Source organism: Oncorhynchus gorbuscha, linkage group LG11 (assembly GCF_021184085.1).
Source record: "Oncorhynchus gorbuscha isolate QuinsamMale2020 ecotype Even-year linkage group LG11, OgorEven_v1.0, whole genome shotgun sequence".
In the NCBI taxonomy this organism is placed as follows: Eukaryota; Metazoa; Chordata; class Actinopteri; order Salmoniformes; family Salmonidae; genus Oncorhynchus; species Oncorhynchus gorbuscha.
Window position 1 is genome coordinate 23086073 of NC_060183.1, and position 24299 is coordinate 23110371.

At 43.2% G+C, this 24299-nt stretch overlaps 1 protein-coding gene and 1 pseudogene across 1 annotated transcript; one reads left to right on the forward strand and one right to left on the reverse strand.

Moving 5' to 3' along the window:
- Positions 1–233: 233 nt before the first annotated feature.
- Positions 234–23257, reverse strand: med24 (mediator complex subunit 24). Its single transcript, XM_046367948.1, is given in 21 exon segments — positions 234–899; positions 1131–1211; positions 4264–4436; positions 16858–16991; positions 17372–17449; positions 17615–17652; positions 17961–18007; positions 18009–18083; positions 18085–18105; positions 18329–18380; positions 18382–18428; positions 19493–19501; positions 19612–19641; positions 19643–19664; positions 19666–19690; positions 19693–19723; positions 20060–20210; positions 20319–20430; positions 21405–21569; positions 21855–21911; positions 22264–23257. Coding segments are annotated over 18 exon segments (1161 nt in total). The 5' UTR covers positions 22397–23257; the 3' UTR covers positions 234–899; positions 1131–1211; positions 4264–4436; positions 16858–16923.
- LOC124047628 lies at positions 13081–13935 on the forward strand (annotated as a pseudogene).
- Positions 23258–24299: the final 1042 nt, after the last annotated feature.

Sequence of the window (24299 nt, forward strand, 5' to 3'; positions counted from 1 at the left end):
TACAAACCTGACTCTGTTACACCAGCTCTGTCAGGAGGAATGGGCCATAATTCACCGAACTTATTGTGGGAAGCTTGTGGAAGGCTACCCGAAACGTTTGACACAAGTTAAACAATTTAAAGGCAATGCTACCAAATACTAATTGAGTGTATGTAAACCTCTGACCCACTGGAAATGTGATGAAAGAAATAAAAGCAGAAATAAATCATTCTCTATACTATTATTCTGACATTTCACATTCTTGTGGTGATCCTAACTGACATAAAACTGAATTATTTCTAGGATTAAATGTCAGGAATTGTGAAAAACCAAGTTTAAATGTATTTGGCTTAGGTTTATGTAAACTTCCAACTTCAAATGTAGCTCTTCAAATCATAAAATAATACATTCAATAAAAGTATGAACAAAGAAACAAGAGGAATGAGAAGTAATTTAAAAAAATCATACATTAAAAGCATCATTATAAAAGTGTGGATGCAAGAATGAGGTCAGCTAGATACTTGGGGCCAGATGTTCTAAGATTTTTTTTAAACATAGAAGGTAGAAATAGTAAAATTATCATTATCAAAATAAATGAAAAAAAATCTCATTGCAGGAATATGTCTCCCCAGAATGTGTTGAGTAAAAATCCCATGTCGAGGTCACATTTCTTACCTAAGTTGCGTAGAACTAACAATCAACTGTTATCACTACATAACTACTCTCCTTCCCCTAGACTACCACAGTTCATCTCCCCACGGTCAACTCCCCTCTCTCCCACTCACCATGGTGCAAGATGCTCCCACAGCTGCCCTGTTCCAGGCACTCCACACACTCCTTCATGAAGTTCTGCACAAACTGGGTGTGTGGCCCCACTGTCTTGGAGCCCAGGACAGATGAGATCAGCAGGAACCGGTTGGCTTTAGAGGGAGAAAGAGAGAGAGCAGAGTGGATCCGTCCTGGGCTCCATTAAATCACATTTGAGTCATTTAGCAGAAGCTCTTACCCAGAGCAACTTAATCAAACATATAAGCTAGAATGAAATTGTTATGAGAAGCACTAAAACATTAAAGGCATGCCCTGGTAAGCCATATTGGTAAGCCACAATGCCTAAAGGTGCTAAAGCTTTGAGACCGGCGCATGGTTCTAACCTAGGACGTGGTTGAGAGGGTCCCTCATGTTGACCGTCTGGAGCTGGGAGGCCGATAGGGAGGTGGACATGAAGCGGTCACCTACAACACAACCACAAGAGACAGGGACAAGATTAAAGGTCATTATAGTGACAATCAACAGGAATGGAGAAAGAGGAAAAAGTGTCTTCATTAGCAAAGTCAAAAGAGTAGGGGATTTATTGTGGTTCATAGGCAACCAAGGTTAAAGACCCCATATGGAAGTTGTGTCAGTGAGTACGGTTACATGCACACAATATTACGATTATTGTGACGTCAGATTAATATACTGAACAAAAATATAAATGCAACAATTTCAACGATGTTACTGAGTTATAGTTCCTATTAGGAAATCAGTCAATTTAAATAAATTAATTAGGCCCTAATCTATGGATTTTACATGACCGGGAATACAGATACTGTTGGTAACAATAAAGGTAGGGTGTGGATAACAAAAAAATCTTTATCTGGTGTGACCACCATTTGCCTCATGCAGCGCGTCACCTCCTTCGCATAGAGTTGATCAGGCTGTTGATTGTTGTCCCAATGGGTGGGCGATGTTGCTGGATATTGGCGGGAAGTGGAACAAACGGTTGTCCACGTCGATCCAGAGCATCCCAAACATGCTCAATGTGTGACATGTCTGGTGAGTATACAGGCCATGGAAGAACTGGGACATTTTCAGCTTCCATGAATTGTGTACAGATGGGGCCGTGCATTACGTTGAAACGTGGTGATGGCGACGGATGAATGGCACAACATCACTGTGCATTCAAATTGCCATTGATAAAATCCAATTGTGTTCATTTTCCGTAGCTTATGCCTGCTCATATACCATAATCCCGCCACCACCATGGGGTTCACAACAATATCAGAAAATCGCTCGCCCACACGACCCCATAAACGCGGTATGCCATCTACCTGGTACAATTGAAACTGGGATTCATCCGCGAAGAGCACACTTCTCTAGTGTGCCAGTGGCCATCGAAGGTGAGCATTTGCACACTGACGCCAAACTGCAAACATGCACTTGTGGAACGGTCGTTAAGACACTAACAGCTTACAGACGGTAGGCAATTAAGGTCGCAGTTAGGAAAAATTCCTCTTCCCTTATGGATTTCAATTGAAGTACTGGTGTAAGAAATTAAAACATTTTTTATCATATGAGTGAGTCTATGAGGACACTTCCTCCTATTTCAAGTCCATAGCAGGGAAATAGAAGTTTCTAAATGACCTTGTTCCCTCCACTATACATACACATGTATAGTGTGTAAGTAATATTTAAAGTGCGTGTTTTCCCAAAATGTTCTTCTACACCACCTTCTTGCACACTGGGTTTCTACCTGACACTAATTAGTCCACTAAACCTCGTCATTCAACAGAAGTGTGCTATTGCTTTCCAGAGTAATGCAATATACTGTGTGATTTGACGCAGGGAAGTTTCAATTCTATACAGAATGGCCACGATTGCTCAAATTTCAAGTTGTACTCCGTGATCACAGTTTTGCCCAAGGCAGGTTTAAATCATGTTAAGGCAAGTAAACTACATTTACCTAGCTTTTAGAATTGCCCATTTCACCCTGGTGATATGGGGGGAAAAGTAACCCTTTTTCTTATGAAAACAGTTATTGTTTGCCTGTCATTTGGTTTAGAGAGCTTGTGTCTACTTGCAGTTGATGGAGGTACAGAACCCTACTCGGGTCTTAAAAACCTTCATGGAATCTGGGTGAATGCAGTCAACCCCGAAGGCACAGTAAAAAGTCAAACGCCATGTAAAAATTGTATTTTGAAAATTGGCTCTCCATATAGATGGAAAGTCTACACCCCCCTTTAACTTATTTCAACATTTTCTACCTTAAAATTACATCTATTAAATTACAGATTCATACAGATCTACACAACAGACTCCACATCTTCAAAGTGAAAGAAAGTTATAGAAAATGTTCCAAATTAAATAACAACAACAAAGAAACTTAAATATCATACTTGGATTACTCTCCATTAAGATTCTGCCAACTTTGCACAATCATAGGGAAACATATATTCATTATTTTTGTCAAAATTGTTCAAGCTGATTCAATTGGGAATCATTAATGGGCAGCAATATTCAAACATTTTCAAGCACATTTAAGTCAGGACTGAGACTAAACAACTCAGGAACACCTATTGGAAAGCCATTCTTGTGTGTTTTTGGCATAAACATTTGAATAAATGTCTTGCTGAAAAATAAAACTATCCCAGGGTTAGATATTCAAAAGACTGAGGCGGGGTTTCCTCTAACTTTTTACCTGGGCCTTGCTCCATTCATATTTATATTGATCCTGAAAAACTCCACAGTCCCGGTCGATGACAAGCATACCCATAACATGCAATCACAATACTTGAAAATAGAGAGGGTTTCACTCTGTGTTGTATTGGATTTGACCCAAACCTGTAATTTTTAATTTAGGCCAAAAAGTGAATTCATTTGCCGTGTTGTCTTGCAGTATTACTTAACAGCCTTGTTGCAAACAGAATGATTTGGAGTGGATTTTTTAACACAGGCTTCTTTCTTTTCACCTTGTCATAAAGGCCAGTAATATGAGTTGAATGCAATGTTGTTGATCCCATTGTATTTTAAAGTATCGTGGCATCATGTTGTTTTTATTTATTTATGATTATATATATTTTTTTTATCTTAACATGTTCTATAACTTTCTTTCATATCATTTCTATCTGCAACTTTACCCAACGTCTGCCTGCTGAACCGGTCCCTGATGTACTTTGTTTGACACCAGAGAGCAGCAGTCTCACCTAGACAAGAGAGGACCACCGGCTCGTCCTCATTGGAGCTGAGCAGACGCTCAGATGGGGAACCCTGCTGTACAGGGACCATGTTTAACTAGGGCCGGCTTCCCAGGCACAGATTAAGCCTAGCCCTGGACTAATGGGGAATCTCAATTGAAAGTGTTTTTTTTTGGCCAGGACTAGGTTTAATCTCTGTTCTGGAAACTGTCCCCTACAGTCACCTATTAAGCCAGATAGCAAGCCCCTATGACTTAGCTAGCACATGGCACATTATCATAGCATTGTCATTGAGAATCCGAGAAACTCGACTCGGAGGACTCAGTCTTACTTGGCCAGGGCCTTGCTGGGCGGGTCTGCCAGGCTGTGCCAGTAGGCCAAGTCTGTGAGCAGGGTGTGGCCCAGCAGGGTGAAGGTGATCGGCTGGGTGTCCAGGCAGAAAATGCTGTAAAGCAGCTGCACCACCCGGTTGGACCACTCCTGGCGAGTCTCCTTCAGCAGCTCCTGAGACACATAGGAAGTAGGAATGAGAAATGGATTGATACATACCCTAAATGATATACAGCAAGAGTAAATACAGAGACAGACACACATTTAAATAATTTATTTACAAAAAAATACTTCAATGACTAAACGAAAAACGTCTCTTTTTCAGGACCCTGTCTTTCAAAGATAATTCGTAAAAATCCAGATCTTCATCGTAAAGGGTTTAAACACTGTTTCCCATGCTTTTTCAAATGAACCACAAGCAATTAATGAACATGCACTTGTGAAACGGTCGTTAAGACACTAACAGCTTACAGACGGTAGGCAATTAAGGTCGCAGTTAGGAAAAATTAGGGCACTAAAGAGGCCTTTCTACTGACTCTGAAAAACACCAAAAGAAAAGATGCCCAGGGTCCCTGCTCATCTGCATGAAAGTGCCTCAGGCATGTTGCCCGAGGACTGCAGATGTGGCCATGGCAATAAATTGCAATGTCCGTACTGTGAGACGCCTAAGACAGCGCTACAGGGAGACAAGACGGACAGCTGATCGTCCTCGCAGTGGCAGACCAGATGTAACAACACCTGCACATGATCGGTACACACACACACGAACATCACATCTGCGGGACAGGTACAGAATGGCAACAACTGCCCGAGTTACACCAGGAACGCGCAATCCCTCCATCAGTGCTCAGACTGTCCGCAATAGGCTGAGAGAGGCTGGACTGAGGACTTGTAGGCCTGTAGTAAGGCAGGTCCTCACCAGACATCACCCGCAAAAACGTTGCCTATGGGAACAAACCCACCGTCGCCGGAACAGACAGGACTGGCAAAAAGTGCTCTTCACTGATGAGTCGCAGTTTTGTCTCACCAGGGGTGATGGTCGGATTTGTGTTTATCGTCAAAAGGAATGAGCGTTACACCGAGGCCTGTACTCTGGAGCGGGATTGATTTGGAGGTGGAGGGTCCGTCATGGTCTGGGGCGGTGTGTTACAGCATCATCGGACTGATCTTGTTGTCATTGCAAGCAATCTCAATGCTGTGCATTACAGGTAAGACATCCTCCTCCCTCATGTGGTACCCTTCCTGCAGGCTCACCCTGACATGACCCTCCAGCACGACAATGCCACCAGCCATACTGCTCGTTCTGTGCGTGATTTCCCGCAAAACAAGAATGTCAGTGTACTGCCATGGTCAGCGAATTGCCCAGATCTCAATCCCATTGAGCACGTCTGGGACCTGTCGGATCGGAGGGTGAGGGCTAGGGCCTTGGCCATTCCCCCCAGAAATGTCTGGGAACTTGCAAGTGCATTAGTGGAAGAGTGGGGTGACATCTCACAGCAATAACTGGCAAATCTGGTGCAGTCCATGAGGAGATGCACTGCAGTACTTAATGCAGCTGGTGGCCACACCAGATACTGACTGTTACTTTTGACCCCCCTTTGTTCAGGGACACATTATTCCATTTCTGTTAGTCACATGTCTATGGAACTTGTTCAGTTTTTGTCTCCGTTGTTGAATCTTGTTATGTTCATACAAATATTTACACATGTTAAGTTTGCAGAAAATAAACACAGTTGACAGTGAGAGGATGTTTCTTTTCTTGCAGAGTTAATTTTTTTGGGAAAAGTGTTGGCCATTTAAAAACACTTGGTCAAAATAAAAACATCTATATCCATGTGACTTATTTTACATGCAAGGATAGACCATCCCAATACAAATGGTTTTTAAAATAAAAAAATAACAGCGCATTGAGCTGCTGGTGCTTCAGACAAGTGGCTTTGTTTACAATTAGGCTGCGTCTTTTGGTGGTTTTATGCCTCGTTCACATGCAAGACTGGAACTCTGAAATGTCAGACTTGCTGACTTGTTGAATGTTTCAAGTGTATAACTACAACCAGTTAGCAAGTTTAAAATTTCAGAGTTTCCTAGTTACGACTAGCACATGGACGCGGCATATGTGCACACAATGCGATTGTGTTATCAAATGTTATTAGTCACGTGCCGAATACAACAGGTGGTCAGTGAAACGCTTACTTACAAGCCCCTAACCAACAACACAGTTTTAAAACAATATGATTAAGAATAAGAAATAAAAGTAACAAGTAATTGAAGAGTAGCAGTAAAATAACAAAATAACAATAACTAACAAATAACAATAGTGAGACTATACACAGGGGGGGGTATCGGTACAGAGTCAATGTGCGGGGACACCGGTTAATCGAGGTAATATGTACATGTAGGTAGAGTTATTAAAGTGACTAGGCATAGATGATAACAACAGCGAGTAGCAGTGGTGTAAAAGGGGGGGGGGGGGGGCAATGCAAATAGACTGGGTAGCCATTTTATTCGATTTTCAGGAGTTTAATGGCTTGGATGTAGAAACTGTTTAGAAGCCTCTTGGACCGAGACTTGGTGCTCCGGGACCACTTGCCGTGAAGTAGCAGAGAGAACAGTCTATAACTGTGGTGGCTGGAAACTTTGACAATTTTTAGGGCCTTCCTCTGACACAGCCTGGTGTAGAAGTCCTGGATGGCAGGAAGCTTGGCCCCAGTGATGGTAGTGCGTATGGCCCAGTACCTCTGTAGTGCCTTGCGGTCGGAGGCCAAGCAGTTGCCATGCCAGGCAGTGATGCAACCATGCTCTCGATGGTGCAGCTGTAGAACCTTTTGAGGATCTGAGGACCCATGCCAAATATTTTCAGTCTCCCGAGGGGGAATAGGTTTTGTCATGCTCTCTTCACAACTGTCTTGGTGTGCTTGGACCATGCAGTCATGAATGAACAGTGAGTACAGGAGGGGACTGAGCTCGCACCCCTGAGGAGCCCGGGTTGGGGATCAGCGTGGCAGTTGTGTTGTTACCTACCCTTACCACCTGGTGGCAGCCCATCAGGAAGTCCCGGATCCAGTTGCAGAGGGAGGTGTTTAGTCCCAGGGTCCTTAACTTATTGATGAGCTTTGTGGGCACTATGGTGTTGAACGCTGAGCTGAAGTCAATGAATAGCATTTTCACATAGGTGTTCCTTTTGTCCAGATGGGCAAAGGCAGTGTGGAGTGTAATTGAGATTGCATCATCTGTGGATCTATTAGAGCGGTATGGAAATTGGAGTGGGTCTAGGGTTTCTGGGATAATGGTGTTGATGTGAGCCATGACCAACCTTTCAAAGCACTTCATGGCTACAGACATGAGTGCTATGGGTCGTTAGTCATTTAGGCAGGTTATCTTAGTGTTCTTGGGGACAGACTCAGACAGGGAGAGGTTGAAAATGTCAGTGAAGACACTTGCCAGTTGGTCAGCGTATGATTGCAGTACACGTCCTGGTAATCTATCTGGCCCTGCGGCTTAGTGGATGTTGACCTGTTTAAAGGGCTTACATCGGCTGCAGATAGCGTGATCACACAGTCTTCCGGAACAGTTGGTACTCTCATGCATGTTTCAGTGTTATTTTCCTCGAAGCGAGCATAGAAGTTGTTTAGCTCGTCTGGTAGGCTCATGTTACTGTGCAGCTCTCGGCTGTGCTTCCCTTTGTAGTCTGCAATGGTTTGCAAGCGCTGACACATCCGACGAGTGTCAGAGCCAGTGTAGTACAATTCGATCTTAATCCCAAACTCACGCTTTGCCTGCTTGATGGTTTGTAAGATTTTTTATAAGCTTCCGGGTTAGAGTCCCACTCCTTGAAAGCGGCAGCTCTAGCCTTTAGCTTAGTGCGGATGTTGCGTGTAATCCATGGCTTCTGGTTGGGGTATGTACGTAAAGTCAAGGTGGGGACGACGTCATCGATGCACTTATTGATGAAGCCAATGACTGATGTGGTGTACTCCGGGAACATATTCCAGTCTGTGCTAGTAAAACAGTCCTGTAGCTTAGCATCTGCTTCATCTGACCACTTTTTTTATTGAGCGAGTCAATGGTGCTTCCTGCTTTTGCTTGTAAGCAGGAATCAGGAGGATAGAATAATAAGAGTAAAGGTGGTCCATTGTTTTTTCCCCTCTGGTTGCACATTTAACATGCTGATAGAAATTTAGTAAGACGGATTTAAGCTCCCTGCATTAAAGTCCCCGGCTACTAGGAGCGCCTTTGTTTGTTTATGGCGGAATACAGCTCATTCAGTGATGTCTTAGTGCCAGTATCAGTCTGTGGTGGTATGTAGACAGCTATGAAAAATACAGATGAAATTCTCTCTCGGTAGATAATGTAGCCTACAGCTTATCATGAGATACTCTACCTCAGGTGAGCAAAACCTTGAGACTTCCTTAGATATCGTGCACCAGCTGTTATTTTCAAAAATACATAGTCCGTCGTCCTTTGTCTTACCAGATGCCGCTGTTCTGTTCAGCCACGACTCCCTGAAGCATATGAGATTAGTTTTGAATGTCAGGTTGGTAGTTTAATCTTCCGCGTAGGTCATCAATTTTATTTTCCAAAGATTGCACATTTGCTCGCAGAATGGAAGGAAGTGGGGTTTATACAATCGCCTACGAATTTTCAGAAGGCAGCTCGCCCTCTGGCCCCTTTTTCTCTGCCTTCTCTTCACACAAATGATGGGGATCTGGGCCTGTTCCTGGGGAAGCAGTAAAAAACTCAAGTCGGGCTCGTCGGACTCGTTAAAGGAAAAAAAGGGATCTGCCAGTCCATGGTGAGTAATCGCATTTCTGATGCACAGAAGTTATTTTCGGTCATAAGAGATGGTAGCAGCAACATTATGTAGAAAATAAGATAAACAACGCAAAGACAAAAAAAACACAATTGGTTAGGAATACATCAAACGTCAGCCTTGTTCTCTAGCGTCATCTCGTATCAATAAAGTTTCTCATGTTGAGCTTTACATGAAAAGGGCAATTTATGTTTGTAGCGCATTTATTCCTCCAGTGAGGCTTGAGACATGAACTGTTTTCTATCCCCCCCCCATTTCAAATAGGGGGATTAAACAATGTGCACCTAAAGCAGTTTCCACAGACATTCTGGGACATACAGTACCAGTCAAAAGTTGACACATCTACTCATTCAAGGTTTTTTGTTTGACTATTTTCTACATTGATGTCTTCGCTGTTATTCTACAACACTATTAAATAGCACATATGGAATTATGTAGTAACCAGAAGTGTTAAAATCCAAAAATATTTTTGAAGAATCTAAGTAGCCACCCTTTGCCTTGATGACAGCTTTGCACACATTCTTGAACATTCTCCGGACAAGCTTCACCTGGAATGCTTTTCCAACAGTCTTTAAGGAGCTCCCACATATGTCACTTTTCCTTCTCTCTGCGGTCGAACTCATCCCAAACCATCTCAATTGGATTGAGGTCGGGTGATTGTGGAGGCTAGGTCGTCTGATGCAGCACTCCATCCTGCTCCTTCTTGGTCAAATAGCCCTTACACAGCCTGAAAGTGTGTTGAGTCATTGTCCTGTTGAAAAATAAATGATAGTCCCACTACGCGCAAGCCAGATGGGATGGAGTATCGCTTCAGAATGCTGTGGTAGTCATGCTGGTTAAGTGTGCCTTGAAGTGGTCCTTCTGTAGCTCAGTTGGTAGAGCATGGCGCTTGTAACGCCAGGGTAGTGGGTTCGATTCCCGGGACCACCCATACGTAGAATGTATGCACACATGACTGTAAGTCGCTTTGGATAAAAGCGTCCGCTAAATGGCATATATTATTATTATTATTATTATTATATTTATTATTATTATATTATTATTATTATTATTATATTATTATTATTATTATTAATGTCCATTCCTGGTGTAGCCCAAGCAAGTCTTCTTATTGGTGTACCCTAGTAATGGTTTCTCTGCAGCAATTCAACCACGAAGGCCTGATTTAGGCAGTCTCCTCTGAACAGTTGATGTTGAGATGTGTCTGTTACTTGAACTCCATGAAGCATTTATTTGGGCTGCAATTTCTGAGGCTGGTAACTAATGAACTTATCCTCTGCAGCAGAGTTAACTCTGGGTCTTCCTTTCCTGTGATGGTTTCATCATAGTCAATTCATCATAGCGCTTGATGGTTTTTGCAACTGCACTTGAAACTTTTTGTTCCTGAAACTTTCCAGATTGACTGACCGTCATGTCTTAATAAGGAACGGACACTTTTTAAATTAGCCTAAAATGACATACCCAAATCTAACTGCCTGTAGCTCAGGACATGAAGCAAGAATATGCATATGCTTGATACCAATTGAAAGGAAACACTGAAGCTTGTGGAAATGTGAAATTAATGTAGGAAAATACATCACATTAGATCTGGTGTCACGAACCGGCTCAAAGTTCGTAACAAAAAAGGGAGACAACGTGGAGATAAGGAATAACAAAATATATTTATTAACTAAGGTAAACTAAATACAATTAACAATGACATGTGTGTCAGTAATCAGTAGTGTAAGTGAGTGGTTGCGTGCATAAATGATAATGAGGGGTGTTGAAAGGTGCCAACGCAAATTGCCAGAACCAAAATCTGTGTCTACATGGAGAGAGTCTCCTCAATGAATGGGGAAGTGGTGCATTTATCCTGGGACACACCCGGACCCAGGTGTCCCCCCCCCCCATAAAACCAGGGACCAACATGGACCCCGGAACACCATACCAATCACAAACCAATTGACCCAGCCTGCTTCCCAAATTGACCCAGCCTGCGTACCAAATCCATGAGGGGTACGTGTTCACGCTCCCACTTGCCCCAGCAAACCTCGTCCTCCCCAGACCTCAGCAACCTTTGCACACAAGAAGCAACCTTTAAGAGGAAAGAAGAAAACGAGACCAGAAGGGAACAGACAGGAACAATAGAACAGGACGAAATACCAAACACAAAATAATAGTGGTCAGTCACATGGACATTCACCCTGTCCACAAGTCGCTGAAAAGTGGCAGGAGCATTACGCAGGCCAAAACTCAATCGAATAGGAGTACAGACCAGAGGGTGTAATTAAGGCAGATTTCACGTGTCCTACTCGTCAGTGGCACCTGCCAATAGCCCTTTAACAGGTCAAATTTGCTCACAAACTTAGCTGCTCTGACTTGATCAACGCAGTCCTCTATCCGAGGAAGAGGAAATTAATCTGGCTTAGTGACTGTTTGTCCCATCCAGTTTATTGACCAAGATACATGGAGAAGCCCAACTGGAGAAAGAAGGCTCTGCTATATCACTCTTCAGCATGTACCTGACCTTAGCATCCAGACAATGTAGTTTCTCTGAAGAAACTCTATAGAACCGCTGAAGAATGGGGTCAGTATCTCCAACGTCAATAACGTGTTCTACTAAGTTTGTACGTGTATCAGAAAACAAACCTAGAAATCCCATCAACAGGTAGTGGAGTGAGAAGACTGTCTTTTCAATCTACCCTGCAGTATGCAATCGTCGGGACCAGGAACATCTTCCTCCCCATGCACAGACCTAGCATGACAAGAACCCAGCGAAATAACGGTATCAGCCAAAAGAACAGGTTTTCCATCCTTTGTAGACTCCCCCTGTTCAGCATCGAAGGAACGTGCTTAATAGGGTTTTAACAAATTCACACAGTTGAGGTGCTTCAATCCATTCTGGAGTGGCAACTAGATAGTTTTGCTCAGTGCACTGACGCATAACCGTATATGGACCTTGAAACTTGGCTTGAAAAGGAGAACCAACAATTGGCAGCAGAGCAAGAACCCCGTCACCTGGACTAAAGTGACGAGGCTCAGTTCCCAGATCAAATATGCCCTTCATCCTCTCCTGTGAAGATAGCCATTTCACCAGCGGCATACAGGCATCGCCGGAAATCACACACATAAGATACCAGGGACTGAGGGGGCTCGGGAGACTTCCAGTCATCCTGGAAAACAGATAGGGTGCGACTTATGTCCAAACACAAGGTAATTTGGACTGAAACCCATGCTCTCCTGTGAAACCTCCTTAGCGGATAACAGTAACCAAGGCAACCCCTCCTCCCAATCCTTATCCATCTCAGTACAATAAGCTCTCAACAAAGACTTAAGGAAAACAAGAGCAAAGAGAAAGAATTCGGCAGACAGAATGGGAGGGTCGTCACACTGGTAAAACATTATAAAGAAAAAAACATGTTTATCGGGGAGACACCGATCCAGCGGAGGTTAAAATAATGGACTGTCGTTTCTCTTTGCTTATTTGAGCTTTTCTTGCCATACTATGGACTTGGTCTTTTACCAAATAGGGCTATCTTCTGGATAGCATCCCTGACAACACAACTGATTGACTCAAACGTATTAAGGAAAGAAATTCCACAAATTACATTTTAACAAGGCACATCTGTTAATTGAAATGCATTCCAGTTGACTACCTCATGAAGCTGGTTGAGACAATGCCAAGAGTGTGCAAAGCTGTCATCAAGGCAAAGGGTGGCTATTTTGAAAAATCTATAATCTAAAATATATTTTGATTTGTTATAACAATTTTTTTGGTTGCTACATGATTCCATGTGTGTTATTTCATAGTTTGATTTCTTTAATATTATTCTAGAACATAGAAAATAGTAAAAAATAAAAGAAAAACCCTGGAATGAGTAGGTATGTCCAAACTTTTGACTGGTACTGCAGATCAATGCAAAACCATCAGCAAGCACGTTATTCATACGCTGTAGACTGAAATGCAACACAATAGGCTTGCTAGCACTAGCAGCCACACAGAAGTCATTTACTTAGCCAAGACAGGAACAAATCAATTGTATTATATTTCTCACATTTACGAACACACATAAATCTAATGTCGATGCACAATGGCGTTGAATAAGTGGGAAAATGTAGTGGGGCACGACATGGCAGTTCAGTACAGCAACAACGCCAAAGACAAGAACAGATGCAGCGCCGCTCGCTCAAGATCAAGTGGAAGAAGTGCTCCAAGAAGGTGCTGCCTAACTAGAACAACCAAAACAACATGATCCACCTCAACGAGATCCTGGAGAAGCCACAGTCATGCACCAACCTGTCCACTCTCACCCAGGATCAGAGCACCCCAGACCTAGTAAAGGGCTCTGACAACACCTCCTCGCAGGTCAAGAAGGCTCCCACTTTGAGGCTCTGACACACCCAAGAGGGTGATGGTCCAGGCCTCCACTGGCGAGCCACTGTGTTGCCTGGGTTAGTTCCTGTGCAAGCACTGCTCCCGGCTCCAGAACCTGTCCCAATGACCCAGAACTGTGGCTGCAGAGTGTGGACCACTTCCTGCTTGGCCATGGCTGGGGGAAACAGAGCACCCTCGCCCCGGCCAATGTGGTTTTTGTCTTAATGCTTTGTTGCAAGGTGGTCTCCTTGGAGGTGGCAACAGAGCACCAGCTGCAGGACGTTGTGATCACCTGCTTCTATCGGACTTGCTTCTGCAACGAGACTTCCTACCCACTGAGACCCTTCCTGGTGGAGACCGTCAGGGAGATCTCCTGGGACCGCTGCCTGTCCCTCCTCAACCTGATGAGTGGCAACATGCTCCAGATGAAAACAGACCCGCACTACTTCTTCCAGCTGTTTGCCGACCTGAAGAACGAGAGGCAGCACGTCACCTGTGCAATGAGGTGACAAAACTCTAGATTACTCTTTACAAGGCCCTCCCTTGCCCTCCATTTGGCAAATCACTTCCAAGCAAACACTCAAAAAGTACTGGTGACGCGCTCAATACGGAAGTGGTCCGATGAAGCGGATGCTACACTACAGGACTGTTTTGCTAGCACAGACTGGAATATGTTCCGGGATTCGTTCGAAACATTAAGCAGTTAACCACAGTCACCAGCTTCATTAACTAGCGCATTGACTGTCATGCATAGGTGTAATAGGTGGCAGGGAAGTCAGGCGCAGGAGAGTCAAATGGAGTGTAAATATGGAGTTTTTTAATAAAGTTCCAAGAGTATGCTCCATAACAATAAATGTAACAAACAAACAAAACATGGGTACGAGGACCCGACGCGCACCTATACAAACAATCACACTACACTGACAACAAATCAATCTCTGACAAAGACATGAGGGGAAACAGAGGGTTAAATACACAACAGGTAATAAATGGGATAGAAAACAGGTGTGTGGGAAGACTAGACAAAACCAATGGAAAATGAAAAAAGGATCAATGATGGCTAGAAGACCGGTGACGTCGAACGCCGAGCACCGCCCGAACAAGGAGAGGCAACGACTTCGGCAGAAGTCGTGACATTGACAACATCTTCGTCCCAGTATCTGCATCACATCACACAGTTACCGTGCGTACATACCCCAACCAGAAGCCATCAATTACAGGCAACATCCATACAGAGCGAAAGCTTTGAACTGCTTTGATGAAACTGGCTCTCATGAGGACCGCCACAGGAAAAGAAGACCCAGAGTTACCTCTGCTGCAGAGGATAAGTTCATTAGAGTTAACTGCACCTCAGATTGCAGCCCAAATAAATGCTTCATAGAGTTCAAGTAACAGACACATCTCCACATCAACTGTTCAGAGGATACTTTTTATTTAAGTAGGCAAGTCAGTTAAGAACAAATTATTATTTACAATGACCGCCTACCCTGGCCAAACCCTAACGACGACGTAGCAATTGTGCGCCACCCTATGGGATTCCCAATCACGGCCGGTTGTGACACAGCCTGGAATCGAACACGGGGTCTCTAGCACTGAGATGCAGTGCCATAGACCGCTGCGCCACTCGGGAGACTGCGCGAATCTTGTCTTCGTTGTTGAATTGCTGCAAAGAAACCACTACTAAAGGACGATAAGAAGAAGAGACTTGCATGTGCCAAGAAACACGAGCAATTGATATTAGTATAGTGGTAATCTGTCCTTTGGTCTGATGACTCCAAATTTGAGATTTTTGGTTACAACCGCCGTGTCTTTGTGAGACGCAGAGTAGGTGAAAGGATGATCTCCGCATGCTGTGTAAGGGCTATTTGAAAAAGAAGGAGATGAGTGAGTGCTGCATCAGATGATCTGGCCTCCACAATCACCCGACCTCAACCCAATTGAGATGGTTTGGGATGAGTTGGTCCGCAGAGTGAAGGAAAAGCAGTGCTCAGCATATGTGGGAACTCCTTCAAAACTGTTGGAAAAGCATTCCTCATGAAGCTGGTTCAGAGACTGGCAAGAGTGTGCAAAGCTGTCATCAAGGCAAAGGGTGGCTACTTTGAAGAATCTAAAATATGAATATATTTTGATTTGTTTTAACACTTTTTGGTTACTACATGATTCCGTGTGTGTTATTTCATAGTTTTGATGTCTTCACTATTATTCTACAATGTAGAAAATTGTCAAAATAAAGAAAAACCCTTGAATGAAAAAGTTGAGTGTTCTTTTAACAGGTACTGTACATTTTGAAGTATTCAGATATATTTTATTTGAATAGACAAATATGTAGTTGAATATTGGAAAGTATTTAGAAATACATTTGGAAAGTATTGGCATGTATTTGAAAACACTCAAAAAGACTGACTCAAATGAACTTCTATTCATTTAACCATGGTATTTGAAAATACTATCAAATAGTAAGCTATTTATTTATAGGAAATTATTCGAAAATACTTCCAATAGTAGTTGATTTGGGCCACATTATTTGAAAATAGTCAATCACACAGAAAATAAATATTAAATAATAATCAAATACACATGTATTGAACCCGAGTCTGGTGTGTGTACCGAGCATCCATCTGTGTGTGTGTGTGTGTGTGTGTGTGTGTGTACCCTTCGTTGTAGAACTGCAGTGTGTTCTCCTCATACAGCGGGGTCATGAGCTGACGTATCATGGTCTGGGGCTTCTCCCTCTCGTCCAGCCCCAGCATCCTCACATGGGCTACCAGCCAGGCCACAGCACAGATAGCCATGATGCACACCTTGCCCTTAATGTTGTCTGTTATCTTCTACACTGTGTGTGAACTCTGAACATGCTTACAGGCCACGCAAACAAAAAATTACCTAACTTTATGAATGGTTTAAATGAGGAAGGGACTAAAAACAGCACACATGCAACCTCAAGTCATAATGCCAGCGGTCATATGCTATGACTCATTTTCCACTACAGCAAGAGCAAGTTCACTTTTGTGGTTCAACGGTTGACTGTCGACATGGTTCCGAGAGCAAAATAGACCATGACACACAATACTGGAATCACTTGCACGGCCTCCACATACAGCACACCATTCTCCCAGGCGTTCAACACCTCCAAGATGGCTGCAGGTGTGCTGAGGCAGATTTCGTGCCACTTCATTTGACTGACACACACAGCGGTACAAAACAATCAGTACAGCTTCAGGAAAACAATGAGTCATGCCAAGATTTGTAGGAGGGAAAAGAGAAGGTGCAGAAAGGACTCACTGGTTTAAATTACACTCATAAATTAAAAATAGAATAAAAAATGAACATGGGGAACAACATTTTAACCATAGCATGGGCTTGTTCCTTCCTCCTTTTTCACCCAGCAGCTGAGAAACACAAAGACAGTCTGATTCTGAAATATCACTCACACTAGCTTCAGCTCAGTGGCATTGTTGAGGAGGGCCACCAGGCTCTCCACCTTGCCAGACTCCATCCTAAAGCGGGGGTGGTCTGGGTTCAGGGTCTTGCTCTCCTCCGAGGGGCCGAGGTCCGACAGGATCACCTTGAGGGGTCGCAACATGGATTCATATCATATAATAATAGGGAGTGGGGGACATAACATCCATTTATTTGAGGACCAGGTTCTGACCATGACACTTATGTTACATGAATCATACTACACATCATATAAATGTGGCAAAGCCACTTGCAGCTGTGCCACTCAGACAGCACAGGCAGAAAGCTATTGGGTGGTTGGCCACCTAGTGGTGTTGTGCTGAAAGAGCAGGACAATGATGCAAACTCTTCAGGATAAGTGTCATTGTAATTTGGCATGGACAGGAGGGACCTGATCCTAGATCAGCTCTCCTGCTCTGTGACACTTTATGAATACTGACCTACATCCCTATGATAGATAGCATTAGTACTAGGTGTGAGACCAACTTCTGATCCGTAGGTCTGCAACCCGTGACACTGCATGAAGAAGGATATGTCGAACAGCAGGGCTCGCACCGAGGACGACTTGGCAACAACGAGATAGAACAAATAGTGCCCGATGTTAATATTAAATTGGTTTCAATAGCTCCCACACTCAGCAGGTCTTCAACATTAATGTAAAATCTCATTCAAAAAGTCCCATACTCAGTAACACTGGAACTGTGAAACATTCTTAACTCATGTACTCACATCCTTCTCCACTGAAGTGCTTCAGAAACTCATTCAGCCTGAAGAGCAAAGACAAAGCATCAAAAAATCATCTCCTGCAAACATTATGTTCCTCTTCCATCATTTGGACATTCCCATTTGGACTTTAAAGCCACAATCCGTAATTTGTTCTTCAACCAAAACGGCTGCCCCGCCACTTGGTTTGCTATTAAGCTGAGGAATGGGGCTGGAGTAACCAATACCAAATTACAGATTGCATCTTTAAGACTCTCCACAGTAACATCATTTGAGTCTGTCAATACAGTGGATTGAACTGTCCTAATGGACTTTAATATAATACATGTCAGTATGTTAATGTCTGTCTCACTTGATGAACATCCGGGCAAAGGATGTGAGTTTTCCCGTGGCTGCAATATGCAGCCAGGAGGGGGTCCATGCCTTTTCCAGACAGCATGTGTCACTGCACAACCAGCAAGCCCTCTGGAGACTTGGGAGTGGTCTGCGTCCACTGTCTAACACAACAGGGGAAGACAGATACAGCGATGACAGTGTGATATGACTTCATGACAAGGTGAACTAACGGTCTTATCATCAGTACTAATCCAGGGATATAGTAGCGGGTAAAAGTCAGCATTGTGTTCATTAAAACACACATTTTGCAATGGACTTCCTGGTGAACATCATGACCCTGCTGACTTTAAGGCTAGGTAGGGTTGGCATGGGGAGAAGGAGGACCTTGAGGATGTTGGTGACGGTGGGCTCGGCTCACAGGATGAGGCCTGGGTTGGATGTTGGCATTTTCTGCAGTCTTCAGCCGTGGGGAGTACACCCTGTCCTCACCCCGAAGGTTACACGAGAAAGAGAGAAAAATACACTGACAGACAGACAGTGATGTAGTGATAGGAATGTGTGAAAGGGGGAGATAGCCTACCGGTCAAGAGCGTTGGGCCAGTAACTGAAAGGTCGCTAGGTAGAACCCCCGAGCCGGCAAGGTGGAAAAATCTGAGGTTCTGCCCTTGAGCAAGGCAGTTAACTGCCAACAACAACTGCTTCCCAGGCGCCGATGACAAGGAGGTTGATTAAGGCAGCCCTCCACACCTCTCTGACTCAGAGGAGTTGGGTTAAATGCAGAAGACACATTTTGGTTGAATGCATTAACTTGAGCAACTGACTAGGTATCTCCTTTCCCTTGATTATCCCATTTGTACCATGGCTATAAAAAAAACACCTTTTATACCATGGCTATAAAAAAACACATTTGCCACTAGAGATGTGCTAATTTACAGATAGAAATGTGTTGAACATCCACTGAAGTAGCTAGCATGTTTTCTAGATAGCTACATTAGTTGCTTTGGTAACCAACAAACAGACTTGCTATTTAGCTAACCAAACCATCAGTCCTAACTTGCTATTATGAAAATCGAATTCAACAATGTTTGACATTGCTTTCAAAAGCAGCTCACACTTGGAACATGTAAGCAATAACTATAACCATTGAATTCTACTGTGCTTTATAGGGAAATAATGCACGCTCTAGCATGCCCTTCAAGCCAATCAGAAACGAGAATTCAACAATGCCATGGCATAAAACATGATTACCATGCTTCTTATGTTCTGGATCACTCACATGCATTGCTCGTCAGCCATGTCCAGCAGTGGTGTGAGCTTCAGAGGGTATTTAAAGGCAATGTTCACATCGTCCATGAAGTCCTGCTGCAGATTGACAGAGACTAGACCAGCAGTATTCACTAGCCTACATTCATTTCATTCAGTGGTGACTGAATGTATTTTTTACTGGTAAATAAACTTGAAACAGACATTATAACCATTGATTGTTATGATGTCAAGAGAATAACTCAGTCACTATATCTGTACTGTACATTCTCTCCCTGGGGATACTTCTTCAGTCTGAGGAGAACATGGGGGGGGGGATCTAGAGATGAGAGATGGTTCACGGGCTCCAAGGAAAATAAGACATTCACATCCTGTAACTATCCGGCCTTCATTGTGAGAAGTACCTCGAGGATGGTGAAGGCGGTCCACTTCAAGCTCTTCAGTGCCCTCTGGTGACTATGAGGCCAGTGAAACACGTCTTCAGATCTCCAACACAAAGCGTGGCGCAGGGATACGCTGCACAGGGGAACGCACCACAATGGGGGGGGGGGGGGGGGGTCAGTATTCCATTTCAATTCAGAAAGTAAACTGAATTACAATTTTACCTCAATTTAAAGTGAAACTCGCATGTGCTTTGCATACGTTAACTCGAGACCAGGGGTTCTTAAACCTTTTCAGCTCAAGAACCCAAATTATAAATTGACTGTCCTCCCGTGATCCAAATTAAGTATAAATAGTGTGTGATTATAGATTTATTCTCACTACTCGTGATCCACCTCTCACATGGCCAGGGCCCACTTTGGGTCCCGACCAATATTTACGAAACCGTGCTCTAGACCAATCAAGGCTCACCTGCACCCTCTTGATCATCATCAGCTGTTCCATCAGTGGCTGAGTCTCCCCCGTCAGGTTCATGGTTCCTTCCAGCACGATGAAGGCGTGGACCGAGGGGAACGATGAGTGATGCAGGGGGTCGGACTGTTCCAACACTATCGTAGGAATACTGAGGGGGAAGATAGGTCAGATGATTATTTTTTTTAAACAGCCATTGTGGCTTCAATTATTGTTTACAAAGGCAATGGCTTCTGCTCCAAAAGTGCTACATTCTCACCTCTTCACCAATGAAATACACACTTCCAGCTTGCCTCTCAGTGTCTGATTGGTTAGACTGTTGAGGCCCTCTGTCACTTTGAGAAAAGCTTGCTCCACATTGGTCCAGGAGGCTTTTAAAACATATCAGGGGAAAAGCAGAAAATCAGTATAAGACAAAGTAAGATTTATCCTACTAACTGAAAGAATACACATACAATGGACGGAGCCAAGCCCTCAAATATGATGTGGAGTTAAACATACGGTTGGATTCTGTATTTTACATTATAGCCATTAGCATATATATGATTAAATATTATCTGATGTTGGTTGTGTGAGGTGTCTGCATTTGTGCACTGGAGCATCATTATGAGATTAAACAACTGCTTGCTACTTGCCTGTTTGTGTGTGACAAGAACTGAGTAACATGGTGTGACCTGCATGTTGCAAAACTGTAGATAACAGCCCAGCAGATGCTTTGTCCTTGTTTTTGCATGTAACAATATTGAGCACCTGGTGTGACTTGCTGTATCTTACAAAGTGAGATGAGATGGAAAAATACTGAACAACACAATAACAGGAACTGAGCAACTGTTATAACTAGGGGGTGATACCACAACAGTAAGGATCTATACATCGATGGAGGGAGGACTCCAAGAAGCGCCAAGAGGCGGGGACCCGCCTGAGCACCTGCAATAGGCTGGGCAAGTTTAAACCACGCCCAGCCTCTACTGTGATAGTTCCAACCCGTCTGTTGGCCTATGTCTATCACAGTATAAGAACAACTGTTTATGTACATCTTGTCAGTTCTCTGTTCTGCCCTGCGTGGCATTACAGTGAGCCCGTATATACGAAAGTTGCATTTGCCATTTATTACATAGCTAATAAAAAATACATAGTATAAAATCAGTGACTCATTGTTATATTTATCCTGATACCAGATTTCAATTTACGCAACTCTAACAATACCAATGAAATCCATTCAATCAAATGCTACAACAACAATATTAATATTTTACTGTCATTTCAGTTTGATCACAATAAAATGCAGCCAAGCACAGGTAGTGATAGGAAAATCCCTTAGAAGATTCCGTCGCTGCTGACTGACCTTGGTTCTCCAGGCATGCGATGTGGACCAGGGCCCTGTTCTTGGTCCTGTTCACCAGGTCCCTTAGCCTCTCCTGGCAGGCCCTATGGCTGGCTTCAGTGCTGGCCGCTGGCCCCAGCTCCCCGAGCCTCTCGCAGTACCAGGCACAGCCTGTCAGCAACCACACTGCCATGCAAATTGAGGTTTGGGATTATTCTGCAGATTATTTTTCAATATGAAAAGGTGACTTGACATCAGAAATGCACTCACTCTCTTTAGCCCTGAGAAAATTATTTGAGCAGCAGACTCATACCGAATAGTACTTTAACCATATTTAATAACAAATGGTGAATAGAAGGTATGTCATCTTTGTCAGGTTGCATCTATTTATACGCAGAGCCAGGATGAAACATTTTCCAGAGCTAACACCAATGCCCAATTTAAAGGAAGGACTATTGAAAGGATGCGCACCTGAGACGGTGGGAGCACATGTCCAGAATCTACAACAGGGACTTGACGCAGAGCTCCCTGGAGAAATCATCAAACAGGGGCATTTGTCAGACAAGTTGTCAGCCGATGAAAGTATGCATGTCTAGTAGTGGTCAGACAGTTGGTATTAGCCAGAGAGGTATAAAAAGGTGGCCAAACTGATGGCTAAGAGTACACTTGAATAAGACACCATCTGAGGAAAGACATTTCCATTTGTAATTATTGTGCATAATAAATCAAGCACACTAGCCAATCTTGAACATTGCCTTTCCTACTATGTGCAGAATATGAAGATTAACCCTTTAATATCGCTACAACCAAAGAATACAGATCATGTCTATTTTGACGCTATGTATAGGATAAACGATGGGTTTCAAAATGTCAACCATACCCGGGAACTGATGGCATACTTTAGGTAGGACAAGATGAGCGGGTTGGGAGAAGGGCCAATCATTGCCTGCTCCATAAGAGCCTCTGGAACATAGTGAAATAAAGAAATGACTTATTTCATACCCTGAAATCATATTAATTAACTGTTTACTTTCCACATCGCATACATTTACATGGATGATCAACACAAGTCAGCTGACCTACCAGGTTGAGGTGGAAAGGGAGCCACATGGGACTAGGCTCCTTCTAAGCCTGGAGTATGGCTTGTTTCAAATTGACCACCTTCTTACCGACAAGAGCTAAACACATTATCAAACACATGCAATACATGTAAATGAAGAGTTTTTAGCATATGAAAATGTCATAAGATGGATCAGCTCCATTATGTACATCTTGGTGAAACTGCAGCCACAAAGCTGTGCCTGGTGACACTGCTGGCTCACTTTGATGCTAGCCCATGCATGTAGCGTCGGATGCTCAATGAAGCTCGTAGTGCAGATCCAACGCATGCACATGAACCAGAAGTAGTCTGGCGGTAAACAGAAAAAGTGTTCAAAAGTTGTTTATTTTGGATAAATTACACCTTGCACACACAAAGAACTAGCTTATTTGACCACAACTAAGGGATTCTGCCGCAACTAAGAAGGGATTCGTTTTGGTACACCAGAAGTACATTCATTTCTAATGGAACGCTGCTTTTGCCTTGCAGCATTGCATTGAATAGGCAGTTGCAGTGCGTTCTGTGTGGTGCATATGGTGGATTTATCGAACATATGCATCAAATTGTATGCGAAGAAGACGGCTTGACAGAAATGGTAGCAGAAGGTGAAATGCTCACTAACAGGGATGTAAACCAATTTGTGCACAACATATGAGAGAAATACGTTTTTTGTGCATATGGAACATTTCTGTGATCAAGTTGAGGGAGCGTGCAATTGGCATGCTCACTGAAGGAACATCCACCACAGCTGTTGCCCGAGAATTTAAATGTTAAATTCTCTACCATAAGCCGCTTCCAACTTCGTTTTAGAGAATGTGTCAGGACGTCCAACTGGTCTCGCAACCGCAGACCGTGTGTAACCACGCCAGCCCTGGACCTCCACATTCAGCTTCTTCACCTGCGGGATCGTCTGAGACCAGCCACCCAGACAGCTGATGAAACTGTGGGTTTGCACAAACAAATCATTTCTGCACAAACTGTCAGAAAACATCTCAGGGAAGCTCATCTGGGTGCTTGTCATCCTCACCAGTGTCTTAACCTGACTGCAGTTCAGCATTGTAACCGACTTCAGTGGGAAAATGCTCACCTTCAATGGCTACTGGGGCGGAAAGCCTAGTGGTTAGAGCATTGGGCCAGTAACCGAAAGGTCCATACATCCATACATCAGGACCCAATGAATTTATTTCAATTTACTGATTTCCTTATATGAATATAACAGAGTAAAATTGTTGAAATTGTTGCATGTTGCGTTTACATTTTGTTCTTTATATACAGCGTAATTACTCCTTTCTATACAGAAATAAATAAAATACTTCACCAGAAAGCATGACTTAGCCGCAAAGGAATTGAGGATCATTAGCTTCTTTAAACAAATAGCTGTGGATTGTTTCAAATCAATTACATTTACTTTTGATAATTAAGTATATTTAAAAGCAAATACTTTTACTCAAGTAGTATTTTACTGGGCGACTTTCACGTTTACTTGAGTCATTTTCTATTAAGGTATCTTTGCTTTTACTCAAGTATGAAAATTGAGTACTTTTTCCACCACTGCACAGAAATGTAGGAGAGTTTAAAAAAAATGTTTTACTCTTGGCGCACAGATCCCTTTAGCGGGATAATTTGTCAACATCAGGGGAATTGCATAGCGCAAAATTAAAATGCCTAAAAATATTTCATTATCATGAAATCACAATTGCAATATACCAAAACACAACTTGTTGTTAATCCACCTGGCATGTCAGATTTCAAAAAGGCTTTACGGTGAAAGCATGCGATTATGTGAGGACAGCTCTCAGCAGACAAAGCATCACAAA